General features: G+C 41.4%; 1 protein-coding gene across 1 annotated transcript in view; it reads right to left on the minus strand.

The window, feature by feature from the left end:
* Nucleotides 1-16,469, minus strand: part of VWA8 (von Willebrand factor A domain containing 8) — a 198,872-nt gene extending 182,403 nt beyond the window's left edge. Inside the window, exons 1-2 of the mRNA XM_074168332.1 lie at nt 16,325-16,469; nt 4,931-5,008 (exon numbers count right to left, since the gene is read on the minus strand). Coding sequence (XP_074024433.1) covers nt 4,931-5,008; nt 16,325-16,469 — 223 coding nt within the window. The remainder of the gene's footprint in view (nt 1-4,930; nt 5,009-16,324) is intronic.
* Between the last annotated feature and the right edge of the window lie 2,197 nt (nt 16,470-18,666).

Below are 18,666 nucleotides of genomic sequence, written 5' to 3' on the forward strand. Positions count from 1 at the left end.
ACTGCTGGAATAATCCCCATCTCTGACAATAGACATCTCTCCTTAGATTAGGAAAGAAGAAATGTAATGGCAAAAGTCTCTGTTAGCACAAAATTACAGTCAACCAGCGATAAAACCTGTCTCTGTAACGTGTTGCACTCTGACACTCAGGTTTAAAGTTAACAGAAAGAAGAACGAACGCACATTCCAGCGCGAATCTGAACCCACTTTGGGCAATAACCAAACACACACGCTTGTCCCTGCTTCAGCCCTACGGTGGTGCAATGCCATTCTGGGAGAAGGACACAGAGGTGTATGTAACACTGTTAAAGTAATATCGATCTTTCAGGTGAAAAATAAATTACCAAAAAAAATGCTGGCACCACTGAGCCTCCTACAGAGAAATAACCCCAATGTTCTCAACATAAAAACAATTCCCTTTCAAGCACAGAAATCCATTTAGTGCTACTTCTTTTGCATTTCATTATTATATACGCACAAACATTCTGTTTAAATTCCTCATTATAATTACGCTTCCATATATCTCAACTGACAAAACTATAGGATTTATTACTTAGCCCCTTGCATTTTTACGCGTGTCACTTTTGATCACCCATTGGGGAGGGTGCTCAGACTCAGAACATCTGGCATAAAAACACAAGCTGTTTGAAATTAATCTTCCATAATTCAATGCAGTTGCCTATAACGTGACAACAGCCAAACTCTCAAATTCACTTGCACCTTCAGAGAGCAGCAGAGCAACGTGGTGTTGCAAGAGAACATCCCTTTTCCTGCCTTTACAAGGATTTGCCATCATTGAACAAAATGTCCTGGAAGAGCTGTTTGGAACTGTTTTGTCAAGATTAATAAATACATGAAATATCAGGTACATTGTCATTTTAATAAAACTTTCAGAAATCACTAATGAAAGCAATGCACTGACATGAATCAATGTTAAAAAAAAAAAGTAATGAGCGTTCTCACAATTCAATTTTAGATCTGAACTATCATGGAAAGCCATACAAAGTTCCTCCAAAGTATAATTAAAGAAACAATCATGCTTGTCAAGCATGGTGAGATTTTAAAAATGTAGGGTTTATTTTTACTGATAAAAGAACAAGCAGTGCGAAAATAAATGCCCTCTTTCTACAACGTGTCAGACACAGTCATGACAAAAATCCCATTAACAAAATTCCCCTGTGTATGACTCATTTTTACATGTCACTTATAAAAAGAAAAATAAGAATAATTCAGATTGTATGTACCTTTAATTATCATCTTCCAAGAAAAAGCCATTTGCCAACAACAGCAAAACAAATTAATATTTTATATTAACACACAAAATGGAGTACTTTGGAGTACTTAATACAGGACTTGCTAGGTTCCTAACATAAAACCTGGAAAGCAAGGACATGAAAACATAAGGTAACCAGCAGGATCTATCCTATCTGCTTCTACAAAATATAACAAGGTTCAAAAAAAGGACTTAAAAATCAGTTTAATCTGGTAACACAAAAAATGAAGTATTTTGGTATCAAGTGACAAAATGACAAAGGTAAAGTTTTGTAGGTACTTAATACGTTTATGTTCCTTATTTTGTTAAAATTTTCTACAGAGTTTTAAGGCTATTTTTAAGACTGGAAGAATAATACTTAGTTTAGAATAAGTTATCCCTAAAATTTGCTGTAAATTATAGATACGCACTTTCAACATTACTGTATTTTAACATGGCTCTTATCTGGCAGCATAGCAAAAGCAGAAGCATTCTGTTCTACACAAATGACGAGCTAGAAAACAGTATTATACACAGTACTAGTAAATGAACTGTAACTGCTTCAGTTCCCTCCTCTTATTTCTTACTCCACTGCAAACATTACAATGTCTGAGACCTTAACAGGGATATTTCCCACTTAACTGGATGACCAAATTATTTCTAGTCTTAGTTGAAAAGAAATCAAGTAAGTACCTTGGTCATTTAAGTGTAATATTAGGTACTATAATAAAATTTCAAAATATGTAACATTTCAGTTTATACATCAGTATAAATATGCAATTATGTCCATGTATTTTACACCAAAACATCTGTATCTACAGCAGTCGTCCACATCGCAAAACAACAAGTATTCTTAAAACAAGAAAAAAAAAATGTGTTCAGTTAATAATGCACATGCTCTCTAAATGCCTCACAAAGAGGAGATAACTGACACGGAGCAAATACAATCTACTTAATTTCACTAAAGGAATATAACTTTGTTCTTTGCATACAAAGAAATTGTACTCAAGTATTTGAAATTGATTTTCTGATATTAAACACATGAGTATTCTACCTTACTTAGTTTTAACTAATTTAATATTTAGCTTTCTAAGCAAACTTTTGTACCTTAAGTAATCCTACTATAAGTACAGGAATATGGATGAACAACAGTATCCCAAGCATGACATAGGCTCCTTTCAGCCACGATTATTAAAAAAAAAAAAAAAAAAAAAAAAAAAAAAAAAAAAAAGGAGAAACAACTAGTAATAGACCAAATATATGCTAATAAATGTTACTTTCAGTTGTGGTATCTGATATCTGATTTTAGCTAAGATCCCATCATTCTGTACAGTTCCATTTTTAATAACTTTTTTGCTATCAAATTAGTTTTCAACCACTTTTTCCTTCTTATAATCATTAACTAGAAAAACCTCTAATTCTTTGATTCTGCCAAACGTTTTCATAATTCTCTTTCCTTCCCAATCCAAAGAACTGAAAGAGATGCTGTTAACTTAGAGCTAACATCTCGCTGAAAAGTGCAGATTGACCAAAACATGTAATGGCATGGTGTGGAGGAGTGGAAGGTAGGATGGTGTTGTTAAAATTAAAGCATTTAGTACAGCACAGAAAATCAGAAAGCAAAACAATCCACAAGAAATGTGAATAAGTGGAACAGATCACATTACTCATTGACATAGACAACTGATACCCTTACTATATGATCAAAATGAGAAAACAGGCATCAAGAATAAATGATGAAAAGCAAAAATTGATCATTTAAGAAGCTATAAAAGGTAATAATACAGAGCAGCGCTTCTCAACTCTTTGGCTGCATTCCCAGGGAACTCACGAGGTACGGGAAGTGTCATTAGAGTCTAAACCAGAAAACCTTTCCTCATGGGCTACCCCGTAACACCATGAACTGACACATGTCAGAGGATATATTTGGTACCTAGGTCACCCAGTAGGAAAGCATCCCAGTGTGATATCTAGTGGCATATGGGAATTAAGCAGCCCACAATCCAGATACAGACCAGCCTACTAGACTACTGGGGGACTTCACACTCATTAAAGACTGAAAACAAACAAAATCTCCTCTATATTCCTGCTACAGCTCTCAAAGGACAAACGTTTCAGAAGGAAGGTTGCATTTCAAAAGAAAGTTAAGAAACAGTCATCTAAATACGTCAGTAGTAACAGAGGTAGTATCCCACAGTTACTACAAAATAAGGAATCACAGAATGGCTGAGGTTGGAAAGGACCTCTGGAGGACATCTTGTCCAACTCCCCTGCTCAAGCAGGGTCACCTAAAGCCTGTCAGACAAACTGATGTCTGACGAACTGAAGTCCTACTGCCCAAGAACGCAACAATATGCAGCAGCTCCTGACCTTTCTGATCCTGTACACCTCTAACATCCCTCTTGCCCTCAGTATCTCTCTCCCAGCAGCTATCTGCCATCCTGCCAGCTGTGCACTGGCAAGTCTACTATTGATGTATCATTCTTTTAAAACCAAACAAAATCAAACAAAAAAAACCCCTACCCTCCGTCCCCCCAAAACCCACTGTCCCAGCAGTTTTCTTGATGTCCTCTTCAAAATCTCATGGAAAGAATTTAGACATGTTGGAAAGCAAACTGAAGTGAATGACCACACTCAGAGTCCAGCTGTAGGACCTCGCAAGCCCAGCAATGACAGTCACTGGGAGCTCTCAATGCTTGGCCATGTCTAAGTGTAGTATAAGACTTACATATCCCTTTAGAACACCATGTGCGCTTGGTTTTGGTCTGAGAATTTATCTGGGTGGAAAAATCAGTTGTTGTTGGGGTTTTTTTAATTCAAATTTCAGACATCTGGCAGCCTAGATGTGAAAGTGCTGAACAAATGGCAACTCTTCACTTTGGATCCTCAGGAAATAGTTGGCCTGTATTGTCCCAGGAAATGGCACAACAAAAGCATGATTCACTTGCTGATCCACAACGCAAAAGGAAAAGCTCAAGAAGCCTGTATTCTCAACAAACAGGAAGTATGGATGGCTGAGAATGCGTGGCATTTTTAATTGGGCATCAAAACATAATGTGAATTAACTCTAAGTATATGTATCAGCATTGTTAATGTGCATAATTGGCTGTGACTTCTGTAAGTATTTGATAGCTTTTTTTTATCACTATGCAATTGACTTCCTATTAACTAGATGGATTGCAAAGATCTGTATGTTTGCCGACAACAATAACATGACAATCTGGGAATATTAAATATCACAGTAGAAAAACACCATATGTCTGCCATATAGCAGAAAAGTCCTAGGACATATAATCACATTGCAACCAAATGATAATTTTAAACTGCCACAGTTTCATGACCAGACAATTTGAGACTACCATATATATAAATAATATGGTAGATGTAACTGCTGGATGAGACCCCTTTTGTACAAAATATTTAAACATATGCAAACAGTCCTTTTACTGTCCCACTGACCAATGGGACAAGTTACATGCAAAGTTAAGAGATTCCTATATAACCAGCTGAACCAGAGATACAGTAAAGAACTTAGCAAAGATAGTCTTTCCCAAATTGCATGCTTTTTCAAAACATATTTCTCAGATAATTTCAGTAAAGTCAGTGGAGTGACTTGAGTGAGTAAAAGTTTTTTGAATAACGCCTTGAAACCCATTCAAAAGGAAAGGAGATTCTTACTGTAGTTCTGCGGAACAAGTTCTGGATTCTTCGGTGTTTTGAGTTTGAAAGACACATCTCCAATAGTGACAGTATCACCTAAAAAGAAAGAAAAGAAGTCTTTTAGTTCCCAGACACTGTTTAAGTTTTTAATGTCCTTATATTAAAGTTTAAATCATAGGCCTGCTGTGGTAAGGCTCACTGTGTGTTCACAAAGCAGCCTCTAACGTGTTTGAGAACTGTTAGTTTACTAATTAGGCTCTGCTGCTTTTCAACAGATCAGGTACTAGGACAATTTACATCTAATTAATATTCTTTGACCTTTTTTCTTTTGTTGCTGTTGTTATAACCAAAACTTACTTTGTTGGGAGCTATGGAATTAAAGCTCACTATAGAACCCCATTCCAGGTACCATCGTTGATTTCTTGAAATGAAACCCTTAGACTGTCTGCAGAACTAGCAGTGAGAAACACTTGTAGGGTGATGATTTTCCTGAGTTTTCAAGCATCCTGAAAAAGCATCTGTTGGAGGTACGAAATGACACATTCCTGTCAGCGGACCCTTCCTGCACTCTCTGACTGTATAGCTGCAGAACCTGGCACGTTTAAGAGGTCTCAAGCATTTCTTGCTCTGGATTCCACCAAAATTAAAGCACCTGGCCATTTTATTTACTGGTCTCCTAGTCTCTAGTTTACCAACTAGGACCTGCCTGTCTTACCTGTCTTTCTGCACCCACAGGCTTGAATAAAAATGCAGGGCATGCCCTGTGTACTTTCTCATGAAAATCAGAAGTGTTTGCAGCCAGGAAATGGGCGAGCACCAAGGCAGCAGAGGTCACACAGTAAAACAGCACAACACCCAAAACCTGTGAAGCCAAGAAAATGAGCTGCAGACCGGTAACAAACTCAAAGTTTATTTTTTTCAAGAGACCATCTGGGCCATGCAAATGAGTTCACAAGTATTAAGACCACGAAGCTAAGATGACTCTAGTAAAATGATGTTTTTTCCATTACTGCTGCTGAAGATAACACCAGCTTCACCGCCCAACAGGCACAGAAGTGCGGGCGTGAGGATGGAGAGGATTACTGGAGTAAGATGGCTGCGCAGGGGTGCAGTTTTGCCACAGCACTCTGATTACACTACCTTTCCATGAACTGAGGCCAAGTTTTGGAACTGGTTCTTGTGCTTTTCTGAGAAATGAGTCGTAAGAGAGACACAGTCCAAGAACAAGATCCAACTCTAAAAATCCTTTTGTTGATCTGCACCTTGTCCTACAGCATCCAGGAGGGCACAGTCTACAGTCACCTATCTCCAGCACAGAGTCAAAGAGTTTGGAAGACCAATGCTGGAAGCAGAGAGAGAGATGCCGAAGAGGAAGCTTGTCCAAATCGATAGAGGCAACTAAAACTCCTCCCATACATACAGCAGCTCTCCTTCCAGTCAGCAGTGACTCTAGTTTTGCACTCAAATGCAGTTCTCCTCCAGCATATCCAGATGTTACTGCTCATATCACAGGACTGAAAATCCCCAGGTTCTGACATGACTCAGACAATCCACAGGAAAGCTTACACGTTTAGGACGAGATTTACAGCAGCCAGAGGAGAATCACCTACAGCAACAAACAGGAAGCAGCGAAGAAAGGATTATGGCTGATTTCCTCCCAAATTTAAGGGCTTAATAATGATGCTGAGACTGGGATTCACAGCCTGACATACATGCCTGCATGTGGGTCTCTTATGTTGCTCTTGAAGTCCAAATTATCACCCCCCTATTTTTTAATTCAAATAATGGCAGAAGGCAGTAAACTGGTAGTTGTTCCCACATGACAATACAGTGCTTCAGTGGCTTGCCAGAAAATGGGAGACTTAGACAATAGCAGTACTGCAAAATAAAAGTTGGCCAAGGGTTCATCCGTAGTCCTAAGGATAAGCAGCACCAAGCAGTTCCCCCCCTCCCTGCTAGAGCTAAGCACCCTTCTCTGGCAGATCTCTGCAGGAGCCAAGAAGTGGAAGGGTCCCAAACAGAGCTGGGGCTAAGCTAATGACCAGGCGGCAGTTTGGGGCTATAGGCCATTTCCTGGCCCTTACTGAATTTGCAGCTCAAATGCACCCAAGAGTACTGTGTCCTCTTCAGCCTGAAGCCTTCAAACTCACTCCAAAAAAAGTCCCACGACAGTTCAGGGGCCTGGTCCCCATTCTGGGAAGTGTTCTGTATCTTAAAAAGTCACTGGACAACAGACATGACCACTGCAGGGAGTAAAATCTAGGCTTTGGCTTTCACAGGGTTTTGCCCATTTCTCTAAGTTTTAAAGGAAAAAAAACTATTTTACTGCCTAAGCATCATCTCCCCTTCCCCTTCTTCTGCTGAAGCTCCAACCACTCTTTCTCACTGAGGAACAGCCAAAGTATCGACCAAAACGCCTCCAAGTTGATGTAAACATCCTAGGAGCCCACTGCTTCTTGCAAAAGTTGACACCTCCTCTCTCATTAGCTCAGCTAGGAAGAATTTTAACATCCTAAAAAGAGCAGGTTGCCTGATATATCCTTAGGAAATTAGTGCCAGTTTATTTTCTCACCATTCCTTAGCCAACATGTAACGAGACAAGAGTATGTGACTAATTAGCTCCCAGCTTAAACCACCTCAGCGCAAGTTGTAAATATTCTTTCATGTACAGACAGCTGTCCAAAACACAGTAGGGACAAGATGCTGAAACAACAAGGTGTCAGACTTTCAATACATTGGAATGATGATATCATCTACAGGAGAGAATTTTAATTACCTATTTTATTGACATAGTACTGAAAAGCCTTAGTTGATTTCCTGTACTCCCTGAAGAAACAAACAACTTAGTTTAGTCTAAGTGAAAAATGGAAAATGCATCTGTTCTTGTGGTATTTATGTCAGTCCATAACATGCTAACTCTTGATCAACACATCTAATCATGTCCAAAAATGCCACAAACATTCCAGCCATCAACAGTCCTTAAAAATTTTCATGAAAAGTGGGCTGGGAGGGAACTATGTGCAAGATGAGGAGAGAGCTGAGCACACAAAATCCCTACCATGCTGTCAGGGCACTCAGATTTTAACAGGTTTGTTGCTGCCTGGAAACAAACATTGCCTCCAACTTGCATCTGTCCACAAAGCAAAAATATTAGCAGTGTTTAATAGAATTTTAAGCAACAATAAACCAAGACAGCAGAGTCGATTTTCCTAGATAAATGAGCACAGGGGGATTACCCCACTAATCTTATCATACTTCCACTTGGGCTATATTTTCTTCTCACATCTTTTTCCTTCTGTACTTATTTAAAATCTCATGTTTGATTACTCCGTTTCCACTGCATTTCCAAACTCTTTGAACAGAGAAGTCATCCCAGACAGGCTCTTTCCAGCATTTCACCAGGGGGCGAGGAACTGACAACAGCCTGCTTGGCAAAATGGTGGTGTTAAATCAGCAAGACTCATAATTTGAGAACATATATCCCAAACGATTTGTCTCCGCTGCAAATTATGGAATAGCGCGTGAATATTCCGACCCAGCTCTCAAACTACTAGGTCGCTATTGTGGACAAAAGCTATACACACGAGGTTTTGCAATGGAGACTTTGTAGGCTGTATCGGGCTTGCTTAGGCAAGCAGTGAAGACGTGCCCCTGGTTTCTTACCTCCCACACAGAAAACAGTAATCGCAGGTAGCACAGTCTTTGGGGAAAACAGCAGGATACAAGCAGTGCCCGATGTACTCAATGAGCTATGGCTGCTGAAGCAAAACAAGCGCTAAATAAGCTGGAATCCAAAAGGTAAGGAGGACATCCCATTCAGGGGGTGATCAACATAAAGAGAAAACAGGAAGGTTAAAAGCCCATGCAACATGGGCTAGAAATTGGGGGCACATAAAAATCGTGACCCAATAACGGGGTTCTGAAGAGACTCTCTGAAAGAAGGAAATGTGAAAACAGCCTCAATGCATGCAAGGAGCTCTTTCTACTGCATCTGGAATAGACAGGTGTGAATTTCACCTCTGGCAAAATGGCAATTCAAATGTGCACATACAGCTAGCCAGTAACTGCAATGCACTAAACTAGAATAGTAGGACTTGCTGGACCTTTGTTCTGACCCACTGTGGATGTTTTTAATGTTATAATCTCAATAAGAAGTCTTCTTGACGATGCAGCTTTATTATGCACTTGGCACCTTTGACCGCTAGTGTCACACCAACTATCCCTCTTCTCCTCTCCCCCTCCCAAGAAGAGACTATTCCCTAATCCTACTATTTTCTCCTATATGTTGAGAAGAAAAAGCCACTCCTGTTTAAACTATTTAGAGCAATGCCGGGCATATCTGAAGATAAACAGATTGCATCTCAACTACAATTTGAGAATTTAAGAAGCAGAAAAAAGTTTTATTTCTTCTATTCGCCATTCCTCTGGTGAAATAACACATTAAGAAAAAAGAAGGAAATTAATAAATTTGAAATGGCTATTTTTAAATAAAGAAATCCTACAACAAAAGAAAACATCTTGCACAGATCTATACTTGTGTTTAGTTTGTTGACTGCACAACAGAAACAGTTCCAATCTAATATGTAAATCTTTATATTACCAGGGTTTTTATAAGACATTACAATGAAGCTTCAGGAACATTGAGTTTTTAGGCAGCTGAAATCACTGCCTTTTGGCCTCTTTAGTCCTGAATTTATGTGAGATTAACACACTCCAACAGTCATTTTAGTATATTACACATTCACTTGTACACAGACCATCCATCTGGTCTCAAAAGCCAGTAACAGCAAGTGCATATTAAAACTGTGAAGGTGCTAAACTCTGCTAACATTAATTTCTGTGTGATAAGATCACACCTGTTAAGAGGAAAATTCAAAATTTGTATTATATTCAAATGTATATTTCCAGGTCTTAATCTCATTCTAATGTGAGGGAAAGGAGAATAAAAGGGAAGAGGGAGGGAGGGATGCTTTTAACTGGTATTTATCCAGCATATATCCATCAGGGCACAGAAAAGAGTTTCAGCCCTCATCCTTGAAGAGCCAACTTATTTTGAAGAAACAGAAATGACACTTTCCAGGATGCATTTTTTTCTTTTCCCTCAACTTTTCTGAATACATTATTTGCAAGGAAAAAAAAAAAAAAAAAAAGGAAAAAGCAGCTCTATCTACACAACTTACTTATTTCTCTCATTTCATACCAGCTCCTGCTGGCCATCTTCATGGCTGTAAACATTACACACAATCACTGGCTAACACTGTAACCTGTTCTGCATCTCATACTGGTACGGGCAGCCTCCCAAAAACATGAGCATGAGGGGCAGTAACCCATTCCCAGCGCTCACTGGGTTTGCTCCTTGACCACCACTGCCTTCACACACAGATGAGATGGAGCTCAGCTGCTGCTGACTGAAATAGTTGGATGTTTACATAATAAAACCCATCTCCAATCTAAGCAAAAAATCCACTTCACTTAAGCCGTCCTCTTTTTATGAGCAAAAGAAAGTCTTTCCTTCTAAGAAACCAAAATAATTACTTCAAACATTTTTGTTGAATTTGGATATTGCTCTATTTCTACTCAACATTATTGATAGACCTATCTTTTTTACTTTTCAGCTCTGAAGTTAATGCTTGATTTTTCAATTGTCTGCTTTAGGCTAATGATTCTCTTTACCGATTTAAGTCCAAAGTGTCATTTAAACAAACTCTTGGTATTTTCTCCAGGAAATGAACCTTTTCCTCCATTTTTTCTGCATTTAGTAGAAGATCAAGAACATGAACACAGAATCTTACCTGACATCCAGTCACGTAAGAAGCTCACAATCATTTCTTAACAGAGAGCTTTTTTTTTCATTTGGACCAATAGCATACCCTGAATGTAGGGAGTCTGATGATGCTCAATTACAAAAGTGTTACAATGTGAAAAGTCAGTTTTAAATATCTTTAATACCACGATGACTCACAGAGACTCGATATACAAATTTCAGAATATCAGTAATATGCTTACCACGTCAAAGAAGTGCTAAGCTGCCCATTTCACCAATTACTAAAACACTTTGGAAATATCGGTCATCTTCTCCAGCTTCCTGCTCGACATCATCTTACCACCAAGACAAAATCTGATGAGCTGTGGCTCTGGCTGACTGAGTCTCAAAAACCTTCAAGGATGGATCTTCCACAGCCTTTCTAGCCAACCTCTTCTGCTGCTGCGCTCCTCTCCTAGTAAAAAAGTTTGTCCTGTTGTCTAGTCTGAGCCTCCCAAGCCCCAGTTTGTGATGACTGCCTCTTGATGTATTATCTGCCAGGATTAAGTAGAGTTAGACTTAATCATTTCTGTAATTATAATTTCAAGTTGCCAACAGATGTCTCCTCTCTTAGACCTCTCCTTGCAAACATAACAAGCCCAGATCCCTCAGCTTCTCCTCACCATCAGCTGCTCTAGGCCCCTAACAATTTTGGTAGCCCTTAAATGGACTACCTCAGTTTCTCAGTATCTCCCTAGAAATAGGGAACCCAAAACCGAACACAGCATTCAAGGTAGAGCGTCACCAGTGCTTTCTAGAGATGAATCCTCCCTTTACCATTGCCCACACTACTCCTAATGTAGCCCAGTCTGTGGTTCACCTATTTGCTATGAGGTGTTGGCTCATATTCAACCAGATACCCACCGCAATCCTACAGCCTTTCCAGCAAAGCTGCTACTCAGCCAGTCCCCTCTCAGCCAGTTAGACATAGCAACACCTCAGTCCAGTGGTAGAACTTCATCCTTCTCCTCCTTAAACTTTCTGACATTTCTGTTGGCCCAGTCCTCAAGTTTACTGAGGTCCTTCTGGACTAAAGATTTGCTGTTTGTCAGATGGTAGAGATTTTGTCCCTACATACCAAATAGCACTATTACACTCCTCTTCTGTTGTCTGGTCTGTCCTCATTTCCACTTTTGTATGCCCCCTTCTGTGTTTTAGTTCATTGAGAAGTTTCCTGCTTGGCCAAGCAGGCCTCCCGCTGAAATACCAAATCTTCCTGCACTGTGGAATTGTTCATTCCTGAGCTGTCATTAAGCTTTCTTTAAGTACCTTCAAGCTCTCCTGTGCACCCTTCTTCTTCATGGTGGTTATCCAAAGGATTCTACCTACCAATGTCCTGAATAAGTGAAAGCCTGCAGTCCCTAGGACTAAGATCCTAATTCTGCTGCTCACCTTCCCAGCCTCCAGATCTGTAACTCAATCATGTTATGGTCGCTGCAATCCAGGCTGCCATCTATGACCAAACCAACCACAGCTCTTCCCTACTTGTGAGCAGCAGATGGAGTGAAGACTTACTCCTGACCAGGCTCTCTGGCATCTGCATTATAAAATTTTTTACCAACACAGTCTAGAAACTACCAAGAGCGCACACACAGTGCCAGATTGCCCTGCTGGCAGATGTCTGGGTGGTTAAAATCCCCCATGTACATGAGGGCCCATGAGTGGGAGGTTTCTGCTAGCTGTCTATAGAAAGTGATATCCACTACCTCCTCTTAGTCATACAGTAACAGATGCTCACCACATTCCCAGTGTTGCCTTTCAAATCTTCCGTGGCCAGTACTACTTATGAGAAAAATTAGCTGGTAGTGTTTTCAAACTGTATGAAGATTCCTGAAGTACAGTTTGCTCAGTGCAGAAGAGCCAGATTATCGATCTATTCTAAACTGAGCTTAGGTATCAAGTGCATTAGTATAATTTCAATAATGTATTTCAACTAAAAAGAAACTACAACTGAAAATCAAATAGAACTGTTTTTACAAATTCCCATTTACTGAAAAGATAACCAAGACAGACAAAACAGCTTTAAACTTCACTATGGCATCTCCTACGCAACTACCCTGAGTCCCTGAGTTTGCCAGGCAGGTTCAACTTCAGCCTCATATATTAAAATGGGCAGGACTTACAGAACACATCAACACATATCAGGACTGTAACAGTTGCTAAGAAGGGAAACTTAAATTTTGAACAACTGCCAAATATTAAAACTCAGAAGCTGTTTAATGACATCTACTCACGGGAACAACATGGTAGGGTGAAACCCTACCGAAGAGCATATCTGCCTGACAGCTCATCCCTTTCTTCCAGCTGTATCAGCATGGCTAATAAATGACACTATTTTTTTGCCACCAACCTTTTCCCTCTTAATTGTCAGAATAATTTGAAATAAATCAGGCATAACTCTGCAAACTTTCATGACAACTGGCTTTGAAAATTCCCGTCTCCATTTGCTGCTTTCTCAGTTGTGCTGATGCAACAACTGCTCATAAGGCCTTGCCATAAATCAAATCACTAGAATTGTTCCAATCACCACACTGCACAGCCCCCAAGTACAACTACGGAGGCAATGAACAATAGCGGGAATGTTAAGAGAAAGATGAAAGAATGAAGTCCCTTAAATAGGTTGTGCCAGTGAAAAAAAAATATTGCCAGAACCATACTCCCAGCTGTCCACATGTGAACTTCAACAAGATAATGACACAGGTAAAGTCGGAAAAGGGAATGAGCTGGAAAGCATTTACATCCATCATCAACCAGCTCGTTAGTCTTTAGGCAGTGACAGACCCCAAAAAACAAACAAACAAACAAACAAACAAAAACCAAACAAAAAACCCCCACCCAAACCCCCTTCTAAACACATGATCTCATTCATAGTCTTTTTTCAGATTATAATTTTTTACCACAATCACTTAGAGCCTGTACACCAATGCTTAACATTACAGGCTTCTGAAGTCTGCTACAGTTTTCACAACCGACTGTGTTAGACTCAGCAGATACTCTTGTATGTATCACCGAGATCTTCCAGGCTTCAAACGCAGATTTGGTTAGGAACTGGGGCTGCCCAGGTTTTGGAAAGCATAGGAATTGAACCTGGACAGGCAGAGCTGTAGAAAACAGTGCATGAAGCCAATATACGTTTTTGTCTACGCAAGTGAGAAAGCACAAGTTATTATATGTACATTGAGCAGCAAAGCACACAAGAGACCTTCCTTTACCTGTACTATCTGGGTGGCAAAGATTTTTATTTTTCCAGCTCTTCAGTTCTCACCAAATTCAGCATTTGTTACCACCAACCCCTTAAAGCATCTCTGATACTATGTATTTCATCAGATTTTGTCAAAAGTTTCATATTACACACAGATAGATGCAAATAATTAAAAGTCAGTGAACTGAGTTACGTAGAACTTTACTTTGTTCAGCTCATGCTGTTTTTAAAATAGTAATCCATCACAAATAACTCTGCAGTCTAGAAAAAGCTAATTGTTTTCAGTCTTTTGGAAGGAAACATGAAACTTGCATTAAAAATTAATCTGATCGCTGCTCTTCCATAACACTTATTACTACAAATTAAGTTTCCCTCGTTAAATAAGTTGTGCAAACCCAAGCCCTTCCTAGATATTCCCATTATCCTTTAGTTACTGAGTGCCTCTGTATTTCATTTTGAGATTTCTCTTAAGCTTTACCACTAGATAGCTGTAGCAGTTCCTCCACAGCCCCCAATGCACCAGCAAGCCATATTCGCATTACAACGACAGAGCTGAAAAGCTAAGCGTGGCTCCTTCACATATATCAGGACCAAATCAGGCAACAGTTTCTCCCTTACACTTTAAAGGTACCATCACAGACAGTAAATCCGATCTGGCAGGGATGTCAGATTCAAATTACTGGGTAGACAACAATTTGCTCTTCACTTGACTGTTAACAGCTTCCAGCCTTTTCTGAAATATTTTCTTTATCAGTAGGGAAGAAACACGCAACCTCAACGCTGCTTACAACGAGATTTGTAATTACAGCAGCTGCACAGACATAGCAAAGACATGTATCGCACAGAAAATTTCAGACCATCTCTTTTTAACTTCAGTAATCTCAAAGGAGTGACAGGGCCTGCAAGAAGACATGCAATCATCTTTAAAATAAAATTAATGAAAAAAAAAACCAAGTAACAAAACCCAAATAATAAATTGTATTCCTAATAACAAGGTCCCAATTTCACAGGAGCACAGAAAGCACTATAATGAATGAGGTCTCTCAAGTGCTGCGAGGGCAAATATCCCTAATATCACCCCTTAGCCTGCCTTTAATAACCTACAAGACTGTCTGGAGCTTTGAGATTTAAATCTTTCTACCAAAATCATTATAATCACTGATTGTAAGTGGGAATACTCCTATTATTCATATACATATACAGTGTATTCATGAATATTGCTAAGTTACACTCAGTTACATTCCACAGCACATGGAAATTATGAAGTATTTTTAGTAATACTGCATTTGCTACCATTTCTTTTTGGTGAATTTCTTCTTGTTCTTAAGGTTATTCACTCCAACAAAGGGCTGAAAAGTGCCGAGACACCTTCTTCAGGTGCTTGTTTCACAGACTGTTAACTTGTTGCCCTCTATTCCTATTGTTTTAAGATAAATAACTCTATTTTTTTTTAGTACTTTTCAAATATTTTCTATTCAAAAACTCTTGAAGGATTTTACGGTTATCAATTCCTCAAGGGCTTCCCTCCTGGGAAACCTTTGAGAAACCAAACACATATTTAAAGAAACGAACTGGTCAAATAATAAACAGATTAAAAAAATAAAAATTGAGATAAATGGTATTAAGGGGGTATAATTAAGAGCTTTAGCAAGTACCTCACCATCAGAATCACTTGCTGTCATTCTGTCTACCTAATTTACATCACTCGCTCTGTATTTAGTAGCTTTGTTGCTTTTGGCATCCATTCCGACAAGTGCCAGCTACCACAGGCATATGTCAGCAATTCCAAACGTCCCTTGTGCCCTGCACAGGCCCGTCATCTGTCTCAGAGGTCACCAGAGGATACTCGGGGACAGTTCAGGTCATGCTTCCCAGCCTATGCGAGCTCAAGGTCAACCCCTTATCTCGTTACCGTGGGCTGCCTTGGCAGCAGCCTTGGCAGCCCCTGACACGGATATGGCTTTTGCCTCAGTGGCAGGAGAAAGCAGCCATGCGATGCAGAACCAGAAAGCATCGCAGGATGCTAATAAGCCACTTGATGAAGAAGAGCGGTTCTCGCAGGTACAGGCTCCTTTGCTGCTTCACTGCGGGCGACACACTTGGAAAGAGAAGCTATGGAAAGCCACACTAAAGTGTCCCTGTAAGCCCAGGACTGAACTCTGCCCTTTCCTCTCAGGAAATACTCACAAGCATAAGAAGAAACAGGGATGGTAGCACAAACTGGACAAACCAGCAGCCCAGAAGGTGGTAACCCGCCTCCAGGCCTACTCCTTCTCCCGGGCCGCCTGGCCGAGGGGCGAGCGAGGCTGCCCACATCCCCGGGCCCAGTGGGTTGGCCGGGGCAAGGGGAGGCGGGGGAAAGGCTGTAGGGAGGCCGGGGCCGGGCCAGCGCAGGGGGGGTCGTTACCTGAGCCGTGCAGCGCCCTGATCTCCAGGCGGCCGGACCGCCCGGCGGCCGCCCCGCCGCTCAGCACCTGCCGCAGGAGCAGGCGGACCCTGCGGGCAGCGGGGCCCCCGGCCCCGCCGCCAAGGCACAGCACCCGCGACTGCATGAGCCTGCGGGGAGACCGCCGCCACCACCGCCACCGGGCCGGGCCGGGCCGAGCCGAGCCGAGCCGAGCCGAGGAGGGGAAGGGAAACGGCGCGGCACAAAGTCCCACCGGAAACTAGCGCCGGTCCGACCGGCGGCCGGGGCGGGTACGGGCCGGCGAGGGTCGCGGGGGCGGCGGGGTGCCTGGGGAAGGCGGGGGGACGGACTCCTTTCGCCCCAAGCTGTGCTGGAGGAGGTGGGGGGGAAGCTGGCCGAAGCGGCGGGCAATGGCAGGGGGAGCCCTGGGCCCCCTCAGCGCCGGCCGCCGCGGACGGAGGAGCAGGCGATGGCGGCCGCGTCCCGGGCTCCGTCAGCGCCGACCGCAGGGGAGGCTGATACCCCCCGGTGTGTTCAGTCAGGGGGGCCGGGGCATCACCTCCGAGGGCGACGTCTTTGTTTGGGTTTTTTATATGAAAGAGTCAGATCTCCGTAGCCGGACAAGTTTAAAGCGAGGCGCTGGCAGCGGTGGCTGAGGTAAATTCATGCGCCAAAGGTATTTCCTGCCTCCGATTTCTTAAATCCTGCTGAATTCATGGGCTTTTCTGCCCCAGTGCCTCCCCTCACCTGTGTTCTTGGGGTTAAGTTGTTTCAATACTTCAAGAAGAATTTGAGCCAAGTTACGCAGGAGTAACGTTTTGCACATGCACGGCTTAGATGTGAGATTGTTGTAAAAGATGGTGTTATTGGAATAGATTTCAAAACTGGCTTGTTTCAACTAAAGTCACTGCTCTTGGATCTATGTGAAAGCTTGGGAGTAAATTTTAGAATAATTTGCGAAAGGCTGAAGCCTTCACGGTAACAAACTAAGCCTAGTTTCAAGGAAAATCCAGTTGAGACTTGGATCTCGGCACCAGTAGAAAGGTGGTGAGGCAGCTTAGCAGAAGGTACGAGCCAGAGTCAAGTCACTGCCTTTATCACCTGCACTTCAGGTTTTAGGGCTGCATCGCAGCGTCCATGGGACTGGGAGAATTTTTCCCCAGTAAATCTCCCATTTCCTGCATGTTTTCAGCATTGAGCAATTATCCCAGAGGATAACCAGTAAAGAGCAAGCTAAGCATCTGTTTAAACATAGACATCTTAGACTTCTAAGCCCCTTAGAGACATTATGAATTATGAATGTTGATCTAGTCCTAGAAGCATTTCTGCAGCTCGGTGTTAGGTGCTTTAAACACTTGAGAGAGGTGAGATTTCATGATCTTCAGCATTTCCCATTGGGTATAAGTTCTATTCTTAGTACCTAATATAGGTCTGTGAACCTGCTTTCTAGGTCTAAGGCAGGGTAAACGAAACTGAAACATCCTTTTATGGATATTGCCCTAATTTCTTGTAAGCTGAACACTGTGAATGTTGGAGACTGAAGATAGGCTAAGTAAGGCTAAGTAGGCTAAGAAGGTTTGGTGGAAAAGAGTAGAAGGCCAATGAGGCGAAATAACAATGCAATTGTTTATGAATATATATATCTTAACAATCTGGGATATTAAATTGGAAGATTATGTCGATCCTCTTGTCATATCTATAGAAAAAATAATAAATAGTAATAAATTGCAGCAGATATGCAGGCATTTAAATGCATAACCTGAATGTGCCTGGAGTACCTCTCCAGAGGGCTGGAGCACTTTTCCTATGAGGACAGGCTGAAAGAATTGGGGTTGTTCAGCCTGGAGAATAGGAGGCTCCAGGGAGACCTTATAGCGGCCTTCCAGTATCTGAAGCAGGCCTATAAGAAAAACAGAGAGGGCTTTTTACCAGGAGTGTAGTGATAGGACAAGGGGTAATGGTTTTAAACTGAAAGAGGGGAGATTTAGATTAGATAGCAGGAAGAAATTCTTTACTGTAGGGGTGGTGAGACACTGGCACAGGTTGCCCTGGAAAGTTGTGGATGCCCCATCCCTGGAAGTGTTCAAGGCCAGGCTGGATGGGGCTTTAGGCAACCTGGTCAAGTGGGAGGTGTCCCTGCCCATGGCAGGGTGTTTGGAACTCGATGATCTTTAAGCTCCCTTCAAACCCAAACCATTCTGTGATTCTATGAATACGGACTATTTTATGCTATGCTGGAAATAATGAGATTTCAAAATTTTGTACAGATTAACAGTAATTTCAAACTGTGAATATACAAAGCCTCCTTTTACCTCTGTGAGTGTGTATATATATACAGCTGT

The sequence above is a fragment of the Numenius arquata genome, chromosome 1 (assembly GCF_964106895.1).
Source record: "Numenius arquata chromosome 1, bNumArq3.hap1.1, whole genome shotgun sequence".
Lineage (NCBI taxonomy): Eukaryota > Metazoa > Chordata > Aves > Charadriiformes > Scolopacidae > Numenius > Numenius arquata.